The sequence below is a fragment of the Neolamprologus brichardi genome, chromosome 10 (genome assembly GCF_056152115.1).
Source record: "Neolamprologus brichardi isolate AB-2024 chromosome 10, ASM5615211v1, whole genome shotgun sequence".
NCBI lineage: Eukaryota > Metazoa > Chordata > Actinopteri > Cichliformes > Cichlidae > Neolamprologus > Neolamprologus brichardi.
This window is the reverse complement of record NC_142113.1, coordinates 4,786,128-4,805,902: the sequence shown is the minus strand read 5'-3', so window position 1 is coordinate 4,805,902 and position 19,775 is coordinate 4,786,128. Positions and strand designations below refer to the sequence as shown.

At 40.5% G+C, this 19,775-nt stretch overlaps 1 protein-coding gene across 1 annotated transcript; it reads left to right on the top strand.

Moving 5' to 3' along the window:
* Nucleotides 1–13,999: 13,999 nt before the first annotated feature.
* On the top strand, nucleotides 14,000–15,684 carry LOC148100823 (uncharacterized). Its single transcript, XM_087846798.1, has one exon. The coding sequence runs from the start codon at nucleotides 14,000–14,002 to the stop codon at nucleotides 15,551–15,553; it is 1,554 nt and encodes a 517-aa protein (XP_087702924.1). The 3' UTR covers nucleotides 15,554–15,684.
* Nucleotides 15,685–19,775: the final 4,091 nt, after the last annotated feature.

The following is a 19,775-nucleotide window of genomic DNA, read 5'->3' as shown; positions in this document are numbered from 1 at the left end:
GAGTTTTTTGGTTTCATCTTCTCTGCAGGTGGCGTTTCAGCAGATCCTAAAAAGGTTGCAGCGGTTCAACACGCTCCCAACCCAAAAACACCTGCTGACATCAAAAGTCTCCTTGGCATGGCCAATTACTGCTCAAGGTTCATCAGAGACTTCTCATCGATCTCTGAGCCACTGCGCAGGCTCACACACAAGGCCACCCCTTGGACATGGGGTCAAGACCAAGAAACTGCGTTGCAGGCACTCAAGGTCAGTCTCACAAGCGACACGACGATGTCCTACTTCTATCCCAGCAGACAGACTGAACTGATTGTTGATGCTAGTCCAGTAGGACTGGGCGCCATCCTCTGTCAAAAAGATGAAAAGGGGATGAAGCACATTATTGCATATGCAAGCAGAGCACTGAGTGATGTGGAAACGAGATACTCGCAGACTGAGAAAGAAGCACTCGCCATTGTGTGGAGTTGCGAACATTTCCATTTCTATGTTTATGGACATCCATTCACACTGGTGACCGATCACAAGGCACTCAAAATCATCTGGAATAACCCAAGATCAAAACCACCTGCCAGAATAGAAAGATGGGGACTGAGACTTCAGCCATATAACTTCAGAGTGGAATACAGAAAAGGTGCTGATAATCCAGCTGACTTTATGTCACGTCATCCAGTGCCAACACAGGAGAATGAAAGTGCTCGTGCATGTAAGGTTGCAGAAGAGTATGTCAATTTCTTCTCTTATCACTCCAAAAGCCATGACACTTCACGAGATAAAAACAGAGACTCTGAAAGACCAGGTTCTGCAGGAAGTCATCGGTCACATCAGGAACAACACGTGGCATCTAACAGATAAATCCCAGCATGCTGACATTTTGAAATCATTCAAACATGTTCAAAGTGAACTAACAGTAGCTGACTCATCTGACTTCATACTCAGAGGCACGAGGATAGTTATTCCAACTGTCCTACAAGAAAGAGCAATACAACTGGCACACGAAGGGCACCAGGGTATCGTCAAGACCAAAGCGCTGCCACGTACCAAAGTATGGTTCCCAGAGATCGATTGGAAAGCAGAATCTGCAGTTCAAAGCTGTCTGCCATGCCAAGCTAGCACACCTGTCAGACACACTGACCCTCTGCAGATGTCACCATTACCCGAAACGCCCTGGCACAGTGTCAGTGCAGACTTTTATGGACCACTCCCTACGGGGGAATACCTGCTCGTTATCACAGACGAGTATTCTCGCTATCCAGTCGTTGAAAGTGTACGCTCAACATCAGCATCTTCTGTTATCCCAGTCATTGACAACGTATTCTCCATGGAGACAGCAACTAAACATCTTTCTTCGTGAGTACAGATCTACACCTCATTGCACAACAGCGAGCTCACCAGCTGAAATACTGTTTCAACGCCAGCTATACACCAAGCTCCCTTTCGTTAACACCACTCCACGGAAGTGTTCAGATGCTGAAGTGAGAGCAAGGGATGATAGTGCAAAGATCAAGATGAAGGTGATCGCAGATGCAACTCGTCGCGCCAGACCACACTCACTAAGTCTGGGTGACACAGTGCTGCATCGCCAACCCAAGCACAACAAATTATCCACACCATACAATGCAAAACCCTATAAAGTGACTAAAGTTAAGGGTTCTGAAATTACAGCTACAAGGGATGGACACTCAATTGTCAGGAATGCCTCATGCTTCAAGAAAATCAGACATGGACTTGAAGATGCCCCACCTGGACGACATGTCGACCCCGCCTTAACAGACAAGCCCAGATACCCAGTCAGATCAAACAGACGCGTACCTATGCATCTGTCTGATTACATCAGATCTAAGACTTGAATATCTGAGTGACCCGTTAAAGGTTACGCTGTGTGTAACATGTTTGTTGTTCCTGAATCTAACACTGTAACCAGTATTCTAGTGTTGAATGTTGATAGTGATTAGTCAGAGATCTGCGCAAATGCAGTGCTGTTTAAGTGATGTTTAGGTGTGGAGAAACTCAAGTAATAAGAACGTTCAGTAATTTTATTAGGTGTTGTTATCATAGGTTCAGATTAATAATTCACCTCACTGAGTACCTAAGTTTGTTAAAGAAAAAAAAAAGGAGGTGATTGTGATGTTTACAGAACTTTTATTTTGAAAGGTCGAATGTAAGGCAGAAGGAGGATATAGAAAAAGGAGACAACAGAAAACGGTAGATGAACAAGTTAGCGCTGCAGACTGTGTTGCCGCTGCAAGCCTGAGAATTAAAGAATGGAACTGAGAAAGACTGAAGGTGTCATCATTAATGTTTGAGGCATGCAAACATAACAGTACCGCTGAAAGCGGCCGTCATCCAGGCGCAGCTCCTGGAGCAAATGGTGAAAACTCCAAAAAAACTTTAAAAAAAAACAAAAAAACAAAAAAAAACACATCCCCATTTTAAAATGTCATGTGACAATCTGATTGGCTTACGGAATGATGATGTCACAAGATGTGACATCATTAATACCTTTGATCCTTTGAAGTTCTGAAGTCTATAAATAGGGATCAGAAGCAGCAATTTTAAAACAGTTTGTTCGCAGACTTCAAACGTTCAACACGAGATACATTTGGAAATATTTCTAAGCCTTTTCAGAGTCACTGTGCACAGGCTCCAACATGGGACGAAAACGCCGACAAAGAAAAATAAATAATGCTGCCTCTCCTTCGTGGTCTGGCCAGCCAATCTCTTCAGGAGAAATAACCATGGATGTTGTCTTATCAATCCAAAGGGCATTACAGGAAAGTCAGAAGGAAAACTCTGACCTCCATGACAAAGTTAAACAAATTGAAGAAGAGAAGCTTCAACTAGAGGAGAAGTGCAGACAATTGGAAGCACGAAATAAAGACCTGGAAGGAAAACAGCAACGGCAGCCTGATATAAAAATTATCAATGAGGGAATGAAGTTTGGTCAAGGACGAAAGAATTTTTTTCCCCGTATTTTTTCATCGGGAACACAGAGTGCCGAATTAAAAGAAACATCTGCCCAGCTTCAAGGAAAGAAAGCTACTATTGAGGAGATACAGATACTTCAAGGAAAGCTCGATGAAGCTGAGAAAACAATTGAAAAAATCCGCCAACAGAAGACTGAACAGGAAGTACAAATGGAGCACAAACTGAAAGAGCTTCTTGAAGAAAAAAAGCAACAGGAGGAAGAAAAACGTATTATCCAGGACTTTGAGAGAAGGAATCTAGAACTGCGAGAATTTTGTAATGAAATGAAGGAAAAAACATCTGAACTGGAAAGAAAAAAGACAATACGATTGCAGCGCAAACTCAAAGACATGAGGGAAATGTGCGTAGATCTGGCAGTCAGGTTTGGTGAAACAGAGTTCAAAAATATAGAGCTTCTTGAAGAAAAAGAGAAACAGGAAGAAGAAAAACGTATTCTCCAGGACTTTGAGAGAAGGAACCTAGAACTGCGAGAATTTTGTAATGAAATGAAGGACAAAACACCTGAACTGGAAAGAGAAAAAGAAATACCAATGGAGGACAAACTCAAAGACATGAGGGAAATGTACGTAGAGCTGAAAGTCAGGTTTGATGAAACAGAGTGCAAAAATAAAGAGCTTCTTGAAGAAAAAGAGAAACAGGAAGAAGAAAAACGTATTCTCCAGGACTTTGAGAGAAGGAATATAGAACTGCGAGAATTTTGTAATGAAATGAGGGAGAAAACACCTGACCTGGAAAGAGAAAAGGAAATACTGGAAAGACAATGTTCAGAGATGCAGTGTACGATCGATGGAATGAGGAAAGAACACTCAGAGCTCATGAATGAGATGTTGTTGAGGGTCAGTGACTTGAAGAGCCAAATAAGTGAAATGCAGGCACAAAAGCAACAACAAGAGAAAAAATATGAATACCTGCTGCTTATGCATCAAGTATTCAAGAGAAAAATTGACCTGATAGAAGAGATGTACAAGAAAAAACAAGAGAGAAATACAGACATGTGCAAGGCAAATCGAATGGAGGAGGCAACATACGAAGACCCGAAAGAAAAGCCTAGAAAAGAACAAGCAGCATTAAAAGAAATGGAGCAAAGATGCAAGCAACTCGAGGAGCAAAATGCAGAAACAAACGATCAGTTGAGAACCCTTATCCTGGAGAAAAAAGCGCTCATGGAAAAATACCTGGAAATGAAGAAAAGAGGCGTCTGCTGGTTATTCAGATGATTTAGCCTCGTCCTCCTCCACCTGTGATCCATCTTCATTTTCACCTCTCCTGTCCCCCCTCTCCCTTTCTCTCCTAACACATATTCCCTACCTTCTTAATCTTTTTTTCACCCCCCGCCCCCCCCCCCCCCCCCCCCCCAACCAGTCCCAGCAGTTGACTGCCCCCTCCTGAGCCTGGTTCTGCTGGAGGCTTCTGCCCGTTAAAAGGCAGTTTTTCCTCCCCACTGTCGCCTAGTGCTTGCTCAGAGGGGATTGTTGGGGTTTTCTCTCCCCCTCCTCCCTCCCCCCCCTTCCCCCCTTGAAGGGGGGGGAAGGGAGGAGGAGGAGAGAACTTATTTGATTGTTTAAGTTTCCTTTTATGTTGTTTCTGTAGTTACTTGTTTTACTTTTTTCAACTTATGTAACAAAATAATAAACCAATTGAATTTATCCTTTGAGTATTTTTCATCTAATCTTTACAGAATTAAGCTCTGTCTTTTATTTGCTTGTTAAAACTCCATAAATGGTGAAGTAAAAACCTGGGATATGGTTTAAAACATTGAAAAAGACTAACCAACTAGTCTAAAACTAAGAAACACTTAAATATTACGTTAAATTGAAAACCGTTAAAAAGAAATATCCCTGTTCATAAATGTCATGTGATAATCTCATTGGCTTATGGAGTGATGATGACATCATCAGATGTCAGATTTAAATTACAAAACATAAATCTTGACTAAAGATGAACCAAACTGTTCACAGTTTTATCTAACTCTCAGTTTTAAGAAAGGCTGGTGACCCCTGTTATAGAGTCTGACAGCTGCTGGGATTATATACAAATATTCAACTATACCAGAAATAAACCAGGTCTAAATGAAAAAAACGGAGTGAGTATCACTACAAAGATTAACCCACAGTGGTCCTCATACCACAGTTTGATATCAGCAAACACCGAGAGCATACACTGATATGACACCACAGCCATGCTATCAATGCAAACACTGATAACACAGCATAAATCGAATTAAATCGGGACTTGATGAGACCTTTTGAGTAGGGCTGGGCGATATGGCCTAAAATCCATATCGCAATATAATTTGAAGCATGTGCGGTAACGATATATATCACTGATATATATTCTTTTCTTCTGTATAACGCATTTTCCACACAAAAAATCCTTTAATTTTCTCAAAAATCGAGAGTGTGCCTTATGTATGAATTCTGGTTGTGCTTACTGACCTCGAACCGATTTCTGCGTGCAGAAATCTGTTAAAAATGTTCTAGTACAACTTTGGTAAGCCGCACTGCTTGATGGATTGTCAGAGCATTATGGCTGCCGTAGTGAGGAGCTTCGCGGAGTAATCTGGGTCCAAAACTCGACCATTTCAGGTCCCAAAGTCAAACGAACACTAAGAGTTAAAAACGGTCTAAATTCTTTCATCTTTAATTAAATCATCAGCGTTGCTGCTTTATCGGGTGTAACAATTAAGTTTTACATCCATGAAAACAGAATTTATTAAATTTAACAGAGTTAGAAGGTAACAGGAAGTTAGCTCGCTACTTTCCACCTAAACATTTCATACCATGTTCTGACAGAGACTTTTGAAACTAATTCAAACGTACAGCTCTGCTACCACTTCCAACATAAATGAAGACAGAAAACTAAACAGCAGTGGCGTTTGCAGGGTTACTGAAGTTGGATTACCTTACGTGTGCATAAGGACCATAAATGGCACCTGTTAAGAGACACGGTTATGAAGCGGATTTCAAACTCCAGGCTGTCAGTCACAAACTTGGGAACAGAGCAGCTGTGAAATCTGCCCTTGTTACTATGCTCAGCGTCTTTTAGTTTAGATTTTGACTGCACAATTGTGAACGCTTTGTTATGCACAAAAACAACATAGTTTTCTTTTATTTATGGAGCATTATTATTTAATAAATGCTCATAATTTATTTTTGACTAATTTTTTTTCATGTACATCTACGCTGTATGTTAATAAAAGTGCCCGTGTGACATCTGGGACACAGCTTTGACTAAGAACTCTCTTTTTGTTCTTACCTTATGGCTTTAAAAAAATATCGAGATACATATCTTATATCGGCATCCAGCTAAAAAATATCGAGATATGAATTTTGGGTCATATCGCCCAGCCCTAGTTAAACATAGTTTCAAAATCCTTAATGCACACCTTTTTCTCCACTGTGTTCAAATGCTCTTAACTGTTTAAGTAGAGGAAAAAGTCTGACATATTTCACGGCCATTAAACGTTAAACACGGCTCTGAAAACGAGGTCATGGTTACTTCCGGAGCAAAAACCTCTGCTTGTGCTCACAGAACCTAAATTGCATCAAATAAGACAATAATAAGACAAATGACTACAAAGTGACACCAGAGGCTGGAGAAGAGCAAGCATAAAGTGACACGTTGTGTGCGCACAAGTTCTCTTGGTACCACTCTTCACATACCAGTGTGACAAAGTCCTGAATGCAGCCTGCATGCTAGTCCATCAAGTTCCATCTGAGCTTTAAATAAAATACACTCAGCTTTTCCTTGGATTTTCAGAGTTGCTCAGTTCATACAGGAACTGCAGCAGTCGGGGTTAACGTGTCGCTGTGATGCTCCTCCATCTCAGCCATTGAGACTAATTGCAATTTATTCTGAGGAAAACAAGAGACACAAAAAGATATTTTAAAAAGTTTATATTTTTTTTCTTTTTTTTTTTACCTTGAACATAAACAACAGCAACAAAAAACAAAGGATTATGGCTGTGCGATATGACGATATATATATCGGATGATGATATAAAAATGTGCATTGTTTCATATTATATACCCTATCGTTTGTTTCGTGATGTTGCAAAATAAACTGTTTACGGCAATATTTTTTCATGGTTTTGATGGTCACTGTAGCAGCTATATTAATTTCTTAAACTTCTCTCTCTCTCTTATACTTAAAAAAACCACACTATGGACGGACAAGCGACTGTTTCGTACTTTTGTTACCAGCAATGACGGTAAAAGCATCGTGTGGCTCCGCCGTCCGCTTGTTTATTTTCCACATAAACCTTTCACAAGAAAGCTCAAGATCCTGCTGAGACTTTTCAAAGTAAACTGAAATGATATACATTATTTTCAAACATCAAATTTCAGAATATGCATCAAACAAATGACCTCGAATTAAAACATGAAGTAACTATAAATTGGCGCTTATAGTCACCATGCGGATGAAGGCACAGAGAATACCAGCATGGCCAGCGAGGATGAGGCAGAACCAGGTAGCTCCAAACAGAAGGACCAGTCAAAAAAAGTCGAGGACCTTATTGCTAAACGAGGGGCTACCTCTGTAGCATGGACATGGTTTGGTTATGAAAAGTCTGACACGCCCCAGAAAACTGTACTATGCAAATTATAGCACAAAACGGTCCCCACCACCACTCAAACATGACAAACCTCTTTAACCATTTACACAAGAATCACATGAAAGAGTATTGTTTAAACTCTTGTCCTAGTTCAGTTGACTTAGGTTTTTTAGTTAATTCAAATACTGTAGTAGTTCTTTTAATTTAGGAATCTGTTTTAGCTTAACTATAATCTGTTAGCTAAGTTGATAGAAGTTTATTAATTAACTGAGCTCCTTAAGGTAGCTTTGTGAACTCCTAAATCAGTTTCATTTTAATTATCAGAGTTGATTGACTGGATGTAAAGAAAAATGTGTATTGAACATCATCCTGTTACCTGTTAGGTTTACCTTAGATCTCAGGTTTAAATATCTATATTCTTTAAATTAATTTTTTGTTGTTTACAGAAAAAAATAAAAACCCAAAGATTCCATTAAAGTGTATCTGATCATTTCATGCAGAAAGTTTGTTTTAAGAACATGACAAGACAATTACTCACGAGCACCCAACATTCAGCATTTATTGTGCCATCTTAGGCTACGTTCACACTGCAGGTCTTAATGCTCAGTTCAGATTTTTTGATCAAATCCGATTTTTTTGTCTGCTCGTTCACGCTACAAATAAAATGTGACAACAAACGCGCTCTAGTGTGAACGCTCAAAGCGGCCGCATGCGTGTGCTCTGTTTAGACCCAGACCAAACAGTATCGTTTGACTGATGGCCCTTAATATAAAGACTTGTTTCAGACTTTACGTTTCCCAATTTTGCTTTAAGTTATAAAGTTATTTACATATGGCCTAATAATTATCCTTATTGCTGTTTTAGAGAGGAGCGGTGTAGGGCTGGGCGATATGGCCTAAAATTCATATCGCGATATAATTTGAAGCACGTGCGGTAACAATATATATCGCGATATATTCTTTTCTTCTGTATAATGTATTTTCCACACTATAAGGCACACTTAAAATCCTTTAATTTTCTCAAAAATCAAGAGTGTGCCTTATGTATGAGTTTTGGTTGTGCTTACTGACCTCGAACCGATTTTGGCGTACAGAAATCTGTTAAAAAATGTTTTAGTACACCTTTGGTAAACTGCACTGCTTGATGGATTGTCAGAGCATTACGGCTGCCATAGTGAGGAGCTTCGCGGAGTAATCTGGGTCCAAAACTCCGTCCGTTTCAGGTCCCAAAGTCAAACAAACACTGTGTTAGCATAACATTAGCACAGTGAAGCTGGAGGATGAACGCCAACTTTTTTTCCCACTCGATAAAAGTTAACGTGAGGGATTCTGGTGGTCAGGGACAAATGCAATTGCATAGCATGATGCTATAAACGGGCCAAACTTCAGTCAGGAGAACAACTGAGATTATTCATCCACAATACGAGGTTAGTTATTAATATATTGCAACAACATGGGAATAGAACAGCTGCGAGAGAATTCAACATTAATGAATCAATGTTACGGAAGTGGAGGATGGAGGCGATGCTTGGACCAACGCGGGACAGCAGGTCCTCAAACTGGGCGAGGGAAAGACGGTGATACCTGTGATGTTTACAGAACTTTTATTTCGAAAGGTCGAATGTAAGGCGGAAGGAGGATATAGAAAAAGGAGACAACAGAAAACAGTAGATGTTAGCACTGCAGACTGTGTTGCCGCTGCAAGCCTGAGAATTAAAGAATGGAACTGAGAAATACTGAAGGTGTCATCATTAATGTTTGAGGCATGCAAACATTACATTGGCGACGAGAGTAAAGGTTACAACCAAAGCAAGACGAAGGAAGTTGCCCTACCCGGAGCTTAGGAGGCAAGAACATGGCTGCACACGCTACTTCACTTCCACCCTTCGACACGGACACCGACCTCGGTTCCGTCGGAATTCGCTGGACGAAATGGCTTCAGAGGTTTGAAAACCACACCACGGCAATGAATATTACTGGAGATGCGAGATTAAGAGCATTATTGCTGCATGTGGCTGCTGAAAAAGTGCATGACGTTTACGACACGTTAGCAACGGTTGGCGACAAGTACGCAGATACAAAACAGAAATTGTCAGCATACTTTGCGCCTAAGAAAAACGTGCAGTATCAGATTTATCTATTCAGGAAAGTGGTGCAGGAATCAGGTGAAACGTTGGACAACTATCACACCAGGCTTAGGATTCTAGCCAAAAACTGTGAGTTTGCAGACATGACTGCAGAAATCAAAACACAAATTATCCAAAGCTGTACATCATCACAGCTGCGTAGAAAAGCACTCAGAGAACCTGATTTAACATTGGATGATCTATTAAATCATGGGCGTGCATGTGAGTTGTCTGAATTGCAAGCTACAGGGATGGAAGCTGACAAGACAGCTGCAGTTAATAAAGTACAGCACAAAACAGGACGTGACACCACGGCTAGAAACAAATGGACACCCTCATGGCAGCCGAATAACCGCTGTCGAAACTGTGGAGGCAGATATCCTCATGAGCAAGGCTGCCCAGCCAAAGACAAAATCTGTAATTCTTGTGGCAAATACAATCATTTTGCAAAGCAATGTCGCTCAAAGAGAAAAGAGACACATTGTGGAAAGAAGTAGAAGAAAAACCTGCCACCGCAAACTGTTCATCAACTAACAGATAGCGCTGCACACGTGGAGACAGGGCACACATCCAGCAGTGATGACGCTTATGTATATGTGGTGAACACAGCTCAACATCCTAAACTCCCACATACTGAAGTCAGAGTAATGGGCACCCAGATACCGGTGCTAATCCATTCTGGGGCCACTGCTAACTGCTTAACTGAAGCTACCTACAACAAACTGACACCACGTCCTACGTTGACTTCTACAGACATCAAGATTTACCCATACCACTCATCTACGTCTCTCCCTGTGTGTGGTGCATTCAGGTGCAGTGTGGAAAAACAAGACAAAACAGTTAGGTGTTCCTTCTTTGTCATTAAAGGAGGAGGTTTCAATATTTTTGAGTTTTGAAACCTCAAAAGCCTTGGGACTCCTCCATATTGTCACTGCGGTCTCTTCTCAGTCTCAACGTTCTGTTGCATACAAGCTAGTAGAACAACACCCAGAACTTTTCCAGGGAATTGGAAAACTCAAAGATTTTCAAGTGAAACTGCACATAAACGCAGATGTAAAATCAACCTGTCAACCACACAGACGTGTTCCTTTTCATTTACGTCAAAAAGTGGAGGACGAACTTCAGAAATTAGAAGCTGATGACATGATTGAAAAGGTTATGGGACCAACACCGTGGGTTTCACCCATTGTAACACTGCCAAAACCAAAGAATCCGGACGACGTACGGATATGTGTGGACATGAGACAAGCAAACACTGCAATCGAACGAGAACGACACGTCACGCCCACGATTGATGATGTAATCCATGAGCTGAATGGATCTACGGTGTTCTCAAAACTTGATCTCAGGGCAGGATACCACCAATTTGAATTACACCCTGACAGCCGCTACATTACGACGTTCACTACTCATCTGGGACTTCGGCGCTATAAAAGACTGAGCTTTGGAGTCTCTTCTGCAGCTGAAGTGTTCCAAAATGCTATTTATCAGACGCTGCAAGGACTGAACGGAGTCAAAAATCTCAGTGATGACATTATAGTCTTTGGCAGGGACCAGGCTGATCATGACAGCAGTCTTACAGCTCTCTTTAAGTGACTATCAGAGTCAGGTCTTACTCTGAATCGAGAGAAGTGTGAATTTAATAAAACGAAACTTGAGTTTTTTGGTTTCATCTTCTCTGCAGGTGGCGTTTCAGCAGATCCTAAAAAGGTTGCAGCGGTTCAACACGCTCCCAACCCAAAAACACCTGCTGACATCAAAAGTCTCCTTGGCATGGCCAATTACTGCTCAAGGTTCATCAGAGACTTCTCATCGATCTCTGAGCCACTGCGCAGGCTCACACACAAGGCCACCCCTTGGACATGGGGTCAAGACCAAGAAACTGCGTTGCAGGCACTCAAGGTCAGTCTCACAAGCGACACGACAATGTCCTACTTCTATCCCAGCAGACAGACTGAACTGATTGTTGATGCTAGTCCAGTAGGACTGGGCGCCATCCTCTGTCAAAAAGATGAAAAGGGGATGAAGCACATTATTGCATATGCAAGCAGAGCACTGAGTGATGTGGAAACGAGATACTCGCAGACTGAGAAAGAAGCACTCGCCATTGTGAGGAGTTGCGAACATTTCCATTTGTATGTTTATGGACATCCATTCACACTGGTGACCGATTACAAGGCACTCAAAATCATCTGGAATAACCCAAGATCAAAACCACCTGCCAGAATAGAAAGATGGGGACTGAGACTTCAGCCATATAACTTCAGAGTGGAATACAGAAAAGGTGCTGATAATCCAGCTGACTTTATGTCACGTCATCCAGTGCCAACACAGGAGAATGAAAGTGCTCGTGCATGTAAGGTTGCAGAAGAGTATGTCAATTTCTTCTCTTATCACTCCACCCCAAAAGCCATGACACTTCACGAGATAAAAACAGAGACTCTGAAAGACCAGGTTCTGCAGGAAGTCATCAGTCACATCAGGAACAACACGTGGCATCTAACAGATAAATCCCAGCATGCTGACATTTTGAAATCGTTCAAACATGTTCAAAGTGAACTAACAGTAGCTGACTCATCTGACTTCATACTCAGAGGCACGAGGATAGTTATTCAAACTGTCCTACAAGAAAGAGCAATACAACTGGCACACGAAGGGCACCAGGGTATCGTCAAGACCAAAGCGCTGCTACGTACCAAAGTATGGTTCCCAGAGATCGATTGGAAAGCAGAATCTGCAGTTCAAAACTGTCTGCCATGCCAAGCTAGCACACCTGTCAGACACACTCACCCTCTGCAGATGTCACCATTACCCGAAACGCCCTGGCACAGTGTCAGTGCAGACTTTTATGGACCACTCCCTACGGGGGAATACCTGCTCGTTATCACAGACGAGTATTCTCGCTATCCAGTCGTTGAAAGTGTACGCTCAACATCAGCATCTTCTGTTATCCCAGTCATTGACAAAGTGTTCTCCATGTTTGGAATCCCAAGGACAGTAAAAACTGACACACCATGGAGACAGCAACTAAACATCTTTCTTCGTGAGTACAGATCTACACCTCATTGCACAACAGCGAGCTCACCAGCTGAAATACTGTTTCAACGCCAGCTATACACCAAGCTCCCTTTCGTTAACACCACTCCACGGAAGTGTTCAGACGCTGAAGTGAGAGCAAGGGATGATAGTGCAAAGATCAAGATGAAGGTGATCGCAGATGCAACTCGTCGCGTCAGACCACACTCACCAAGTCTGGGTGACACAGTGCTGCATCGCCAACCCAAGCACAACAAATTATCCACACCATACAATGCAAAACCCTATAAAGTGACTAAAGTTAAGGGTTCTGAAATTACAGCTACGAGGGATGGACACTCAATTGTCAGCAATGCCTCATTCTTCAAGAAAATCAGACATGGACTTGAAGATGCCCCACCTGGACGGCATGTCGACCCCGCCTTAACAGACAAGCCCAGATACCAAGTCAGATCAAACAGACGCGTACCTATGCATCTGTCTGATTACATCAGATCTAAGACTTGAATATCTGAGTGACCCGTTAAAGGTTACGCTGCGTGTAACATGTTTGTTGTTCCTGAATCTAACACTGTAACCAGTATTCTAGTGTTGAATGTTGATAGTGATTAGTCAGAGATCTGCGCAAATGCAGTGCTGTTTAAGTGATGTTTAGGTGTGGAGAAACTCAAGTAATAAGAACGTTCAGTAATTTTATTAGGTGTTGTTATCATAGGTTCCGATTAATAATTCACCTCACTGAGTACCTAAGTTTGTTAAAGAAAAAAAGAAAGGAGGTGATGTTTACAGAACTTTTATTTTGAAAGGTCGAATGTAAGGCAGAAGGAGGATATAGAAAAAGGAGACAACAGAAAACGGTAAATGAACAAGTTAGCGCTGCAGACTGTGTCGCCGCTGCAAGCCTGAGAATTAAAGAATGGAACTGAGAAATACTGAAGGTGTCATCATTAATGTTTGAGGCATGCAAACATAACAGTACCGCTGAAAGCGGCCGTCATCCAGGCGCAGCTCCTGGAGCAAATGGGGAAAACTCAAAAAAACTTTAAAAAAAAAAAAAACAAAAAAAAAAACACATCCCCATTTTAAAATGTCATGTGACAATCTGATTGGCTTACGGAATGATGATGTCACAAGATGTGACATCATTAATACCTTTGATCCTTTGAAGTTCTGAAGTCTATAAATAGGGATCAGAAGCAGCAATTTTAAAGCAGTTTGTTCGCAGACTTCAAACGTTCAACACGAGATACATTTGCAAATATTTCTAAGCCTTTTCAGAGTCACTGTGCACAGGCTCCAACATGGGACGAAAACGCCGACAAAGAAAAATAAATAATGCTGCCTCTCCTTCGTGGTCTGGCCAGCCAATCTCTTCAGGAGAAATAACCATGGATGTTGTCTTATCAATCCAAAGGGCATTACAGGAAAGTCAGAAGGAAAACTCTGACCTCCATGACAAAGTTAAACAAATTGAAGAAGAGAAGCTTCAACTAGAGGAGAAGTGCAGACAATTGGAAGCACGAAATAAAGACCTGGAAGGAAAACAGCAACGGCAGCCTGATATAAAAATTATCAATGAGGGAATGAAGTTTGGTCAAGGACGAAAGAATTTTTTTTCCCGTATTTTTTCATCGGGAACACAGAGTGCCGAATTAAAAGAAACATCTGCCCAGCTTCAAGGAAAGAAAGCTACTATTGAGGAGATACAGATACTTCAAGGAAAGCTCGATGAAGCTGAGAAAACAATTGAAAAAATCCGCCAACAGAAGACTGAACAGGAAATACAAATGGAGCACAAACTGAAAGAGCTTCTTGAAGAAAAAAAGCAACAGGAGGAAGAAAAACGTATTCTCCAGGACTTTGAGAGAAGGAATCTAGAACTGCGAGAATTTTGTAATGAAATGAAGGAAAAAACATCTGAACTGGAAAGAAAAAAGACAATACGATTGCAGCGCAAACTCAAAGACATGAGGGAAATGTGCGTTGATCTGGCAGTCAGGTTTGGTGAAACAGAGTTCAAAAATATAGAGCTTCTTGAAGAAAAAGAGAAACAGGAAGAAGAAAAACGTATTCTCCAGGACTTTGAGAGAAGGAATCTAGAACTGCGAGAATTTTGTAATGAAATGAAGGACAAAACACCTGAACTGGAAAGAGAAAAAGAAATACCAATGGAGGACAAACTCAAAGACATGAGGGAAATGTACGTAGAGCTGAAAGTCAGGTTTGATGAAACAGAGTGCAAAAATAAAGAGCTTCTTGAAGAAAAAGAGAAACAGGAAGAAGAAAAACGTATTCTCCAGGACTTTGAGAGAAGGAATCTAGAACTGCGAGAATTTTGTAATGAAATGAGGGAAAAAACACCTGACCTGGAAAGAGAAAAGGAAATACTGGAAAGACAATGTTCAGAGATGCAGTGTACGATCGATGGAATGAGGAAAAAACACTCAGAGCTCATGAATGAGATGTTGTTGAGGGTCAGTGACTTGAAGAGCCAAATAAGTGAAATGCAGGCACAAAAGCAACAACAAGAGAAAAAATATGAATACCTGCTGCTTATGCATCAAGTATTCAAGAGAAAAATTGACCTGATAGAAGAGATGTACAAGAAAAAACAAGAGAGAAATACAGACATGTGCAAGGCAAATGGAATGGAGGAGGCAACATACGAAGACCCGAAAGAAAAGCCTAGAAAAGAACAAGCAGGGTTAAAAGAAATGGAGCAAAGATGCAAGCAACTCGAGGAGCAAAATGCAGAAACAAACGATCAGTTGAGAACCCTTATCCTGGAGAAAAAAGCGCTCATGGAAAAATACCTGGAAATGAAGAAAAGAGGCGTCTGCTGGTTATTCAGATGATTTAGCCTCGTCCTCCTCCACCTGTGATGCATCTTAATTTTCACCTCTCCTGTCCCCCCTCTCCCTTTCTCTCCTAACACATATTCCCTACCTTCTTAATCTTTTTTCTTTTTTTCACCCTCACCCCCCACCCCCCCTTCCCCCCCAACCAGTCCCAGCAGTTGACTGCCCCCTCCTGAGCCTGGTTCTGCTGGAGGCTTCTGCCCGTTAAAAGGCAGTTTTTCCTCCCCACTGTCGCCTAGTGCTTGCTCAGAGGGGATTGTTGGGGTTTTCTCCCCTTCCCCCCTCCCCTTCCCCCCTCCCCCCCCTTCATTTATTTATTTGATTGTTTAAGTTTCCTTTTATGTTGTTTCTGTAGTTACTTGTTTTACTTTTTTCAACTTATGTAACAAAATAATAAACCAATTGAATTTATCCTTTGAGTATTTTTCATCTAATCTTTACAGAATTAAGCTCTGTCTTTTATTTGCTTGTTAAAACTCCATAAATGGTGAAGTAAAAACCTGGGATATGGTTTAAAACATTGAAAAAGACTAACCAACTAGTCTAAAACTAAGAAACACTTAAATATTACGTTAAATTGAAAACCGTTAAAAAGAAATATCCCTGTTCATAAATGTCATGTGATAATCTCATTGGCTTATGGAGTGATGATGACATCATCAGATGTCAGATTTAAATTACAAAACATAAATCTTGACTAAAGATGAACCAAACTGTTCACAGTTTTATCTAACTCTCAGTTTTAAGAAAGGCTGGTGACCCCTGTTATAGAGTCTGACAGCTGCGGGGATTATATACAAATATTCAACTATACCAGAAATAAACCAGGTCTAAATGAAAAAAACGGAGTGAGTATCACTACAAAGATTAACCCACAGTGGTCCTCATACCACAGTTTGATATCAGCAAACACCGAGAGCATACACTGATATGACACCACAGCCATGCTATCAATGCAAACACTGATAACACGGCATAAATCGAATTAAATCGGGACTTGATGAGACCTTTTGAGTAGGGCTGGGCGATATGGCCTAAAATCCATATCGCAATATAATTTGAAGCATGTGCGGTAACGATATATATCACTGATATATATTCTTTTCTTCTGTATAACGCATTTTCCACACAAAAAATCCTTTAATTTTCTCAAAAATCGAGAGTGTGCCTTATGTATGAATTCTGGTTGTGCTTACTGACCTCGAACCGATTTCTGCGTGCAGAAATCTGTTAAAAATGTTCTAGTACAACTTTGGTAAGCCGCACTGCTTGATGGATTGTCAGAGCATTACGGCTGCCGTGGTGAGGAGCTTCACTGAATAATCTGGGTCCAAAACTCCGTCCATTTAAGGTCCCAAAGTCAAACGAACACTAAGAGTTAAAAACGGTCTAAATTCTTTCATCTTTAATTAAATCATCAGCGTTGCTGCTTTATCGGGTGTAACAATTAAGTTTTACATCCATGAAAACAGAATTTATTAAATTTAACAGAGTTAGAAGGTAACAGGAAGTTAGCTCGCTACTTTCCACCTAAACATTTCATACCATGTTCTGACAGAGACTTTTGAAACTAATTCAAACGTACAGCTCTGCTACCACTTCCAACATAAATGAAGACAGAAAACTAAACAGCAGTGGCGTTTGCAGGGTTACTGAAGTTGGATTACCTTACGTGTGCATAAGGACCATAAATGGCACCTGTTAAGAGACACGGTTATGAAGCGGATTTCAAACTCCAGGCTGTCAGTCACAAACTTGGGAACAGAGCAGCTGTGAAATCTGCCCTTGTTACTATGCTCAGCGTCTTTTAGTTTAGATTTTGACTGCACAATTGTGAGCTCTTTGTTATGCACAAAAACAACATAGTTTTCTTTTATTTATGGAGCATTTTTATTTAATAAATGCTCATAATTTATTTTTGAGTAATTTTTTTTCATGTACATCTACGCTGTATGTTAATAAAAGTGCCCGTGTGACATCTGGGACACAGCTTTGACTAAGAACTCTCTTTTTGTTCTTACCTTATGGCTTTAAAAAAATATCGAGATACATATCTTATATCGGCATCCAGCTAAAAAATATTGAGATATGAATTTTGGGTCATATCGCCCAGCCCTAGTTAAACATAGTTTCAAAATCCTTAATGCACACCTTTTTCTCCACTGTGTTCAAATGCTCTTAACTGTTTAAGTAGAGGAAAAAGTCTGACATATTTCACGGCCATTAAACGTTAAACACGGCTCTGAAAACGAGGTCATGGTTACTTCCGGAGCAAAAACCTCTGCTTGTGCTCACAGAACCTAAATTGCATCAAATAAGACAATAATAAGACAAATGACTACAAAGTGACACCAGAGGCTGGAGAAGAGCAAGCATAAAGTGACACGTTGTGTGCGCACAAGTTCTCTTGGTACCACTCTTCACATACCAGTGTGACAAAGTCCTGAATGCAGCCTGCATGCTAGTCCATCAAGTTCCATCTGAGCTTTAAATAAAATACACTCAGCTTTTCCTTGGATTTTCAGAGTTGCTCAGTTCATACAGGAACTGCAGCAGTCGGGGTTAACGTGTCGCTGTGTTGCTCCTCCATCTCAGCCATTGAGACTAGTCGCAATTTATTCTGAGGAAAACAAGAGACACAAAAAGATATTTTAAAAAGTTTATATTTTTATTCTTTTTTTTTTTTTTACCTTGAACATAAACAACAGCAACAAAAAACAAAGGATTATGGCTGTGCGATATGACGATATATATATCGGATGATGATATAAAAATGTGCATTGTTTCATATTATATACCCTATCGTTTGTTTCGTGATGTTGCAAAATAAACTGTTTACGGCAATATTTTTTCATGGTTTTGATGGTCACTGTAGCGGCTATATTAATTTCTTAAACTTCTCTCTCTCTCTTATACTTAAAAAAACCACACTATGGACGGACAAGCGACTGTTTCGTACTTTTGTTACCAACAATGACGGTAAAAGCATCGTGTGGCTCCGCCGTCCGCTTGTTTATTTTCCACATAAACCTTTCACAAGAAAGCTCAAGATCCTGCTGAGACTTTTCAAAGTAAACTGAAATGATATACATTATTCTCAAACATCAAATTTCAGAATATGCATCAAACAAATGACCTCAAATTAAAACATGAAGTAACTATAAATTGGCGCTTATAGTCACCATGCGGATGAAGGCACAGAGAATACCAGCATGGCCAGCGAGGATGAGGCAGAACCAGGTAGCTCCAAACAGAAGGACCAGTCAAAACAAGTCGAGTTATTGCTAAACGAGGGGCTACCTCTGTAGCATGGACATGGTTTGGTTATGAAAAGTCTGACACGCCCCAGAAAACTGTACTATGCAAATTATAGCACAAAACGGTCCCCACCACCACTCAAACATGACAAACCTCTTTAACCACCTACACAAGAATCACATGAAAGAGTATTGTTTAAACTCTTGTCCTAGTTCAGTTGACTTAGGTTTTTTAGTTAATTCAAATACTGTAGTAGTTCTTTTAATTTAGGAATCTGTTTTAGCTTAACTATAATCTGTTAGCTAAGTTGATAGAAGTTTATTAATTAACTGAGCTCCTTAAGGTAGCTTTGTGAACTCCTAAATCAGTTTCATTTTAATTATCAGAGTTGATTGACTGGATGTAAAGAAAAATGTGTATTGAACATCATCCTGTTACCTGTTAGGTTTACCTTAGATCTCAGGTTTAAATATCTACATTCTTTAAATTAATTTTTTGTTGTTTACAGAAAAAAATTCAAACCCACAGATTCCATTAAAGTGTATCTGATCATTTCATGCAGAAAGTTTGTTTTAAGAACATGACAAGACAATTACTCACGAGCACCCAACATTCAGCATTTATTGTGCCATCTTAGGCTACGTTCACACTGCAGGTCTTAATGCTCAGTTCAGATTTTTTGATCAAATCCGATTTTTTTGTCTGCTCGTTCACGCTACAAATAAAATGTGACAACAAATGCGCTCTAGTGTGAACGCTCAAAGCGGCCGCATGCGTGTGCTCTGTTTAGACCCAGACCAAACAGTATCGTTTGACTGATGGCCCTTAATATAAAGACTTGTTTCAGACTTTACGTTTCCCAATTTTGCTTTAAGTTATAAAGTTATTTACATATGGCCTAATAATTATCCTTATTGCTGTTTTAGAGAGGAGCGGTGTAGGGCTGGGCGATATGGCCTAA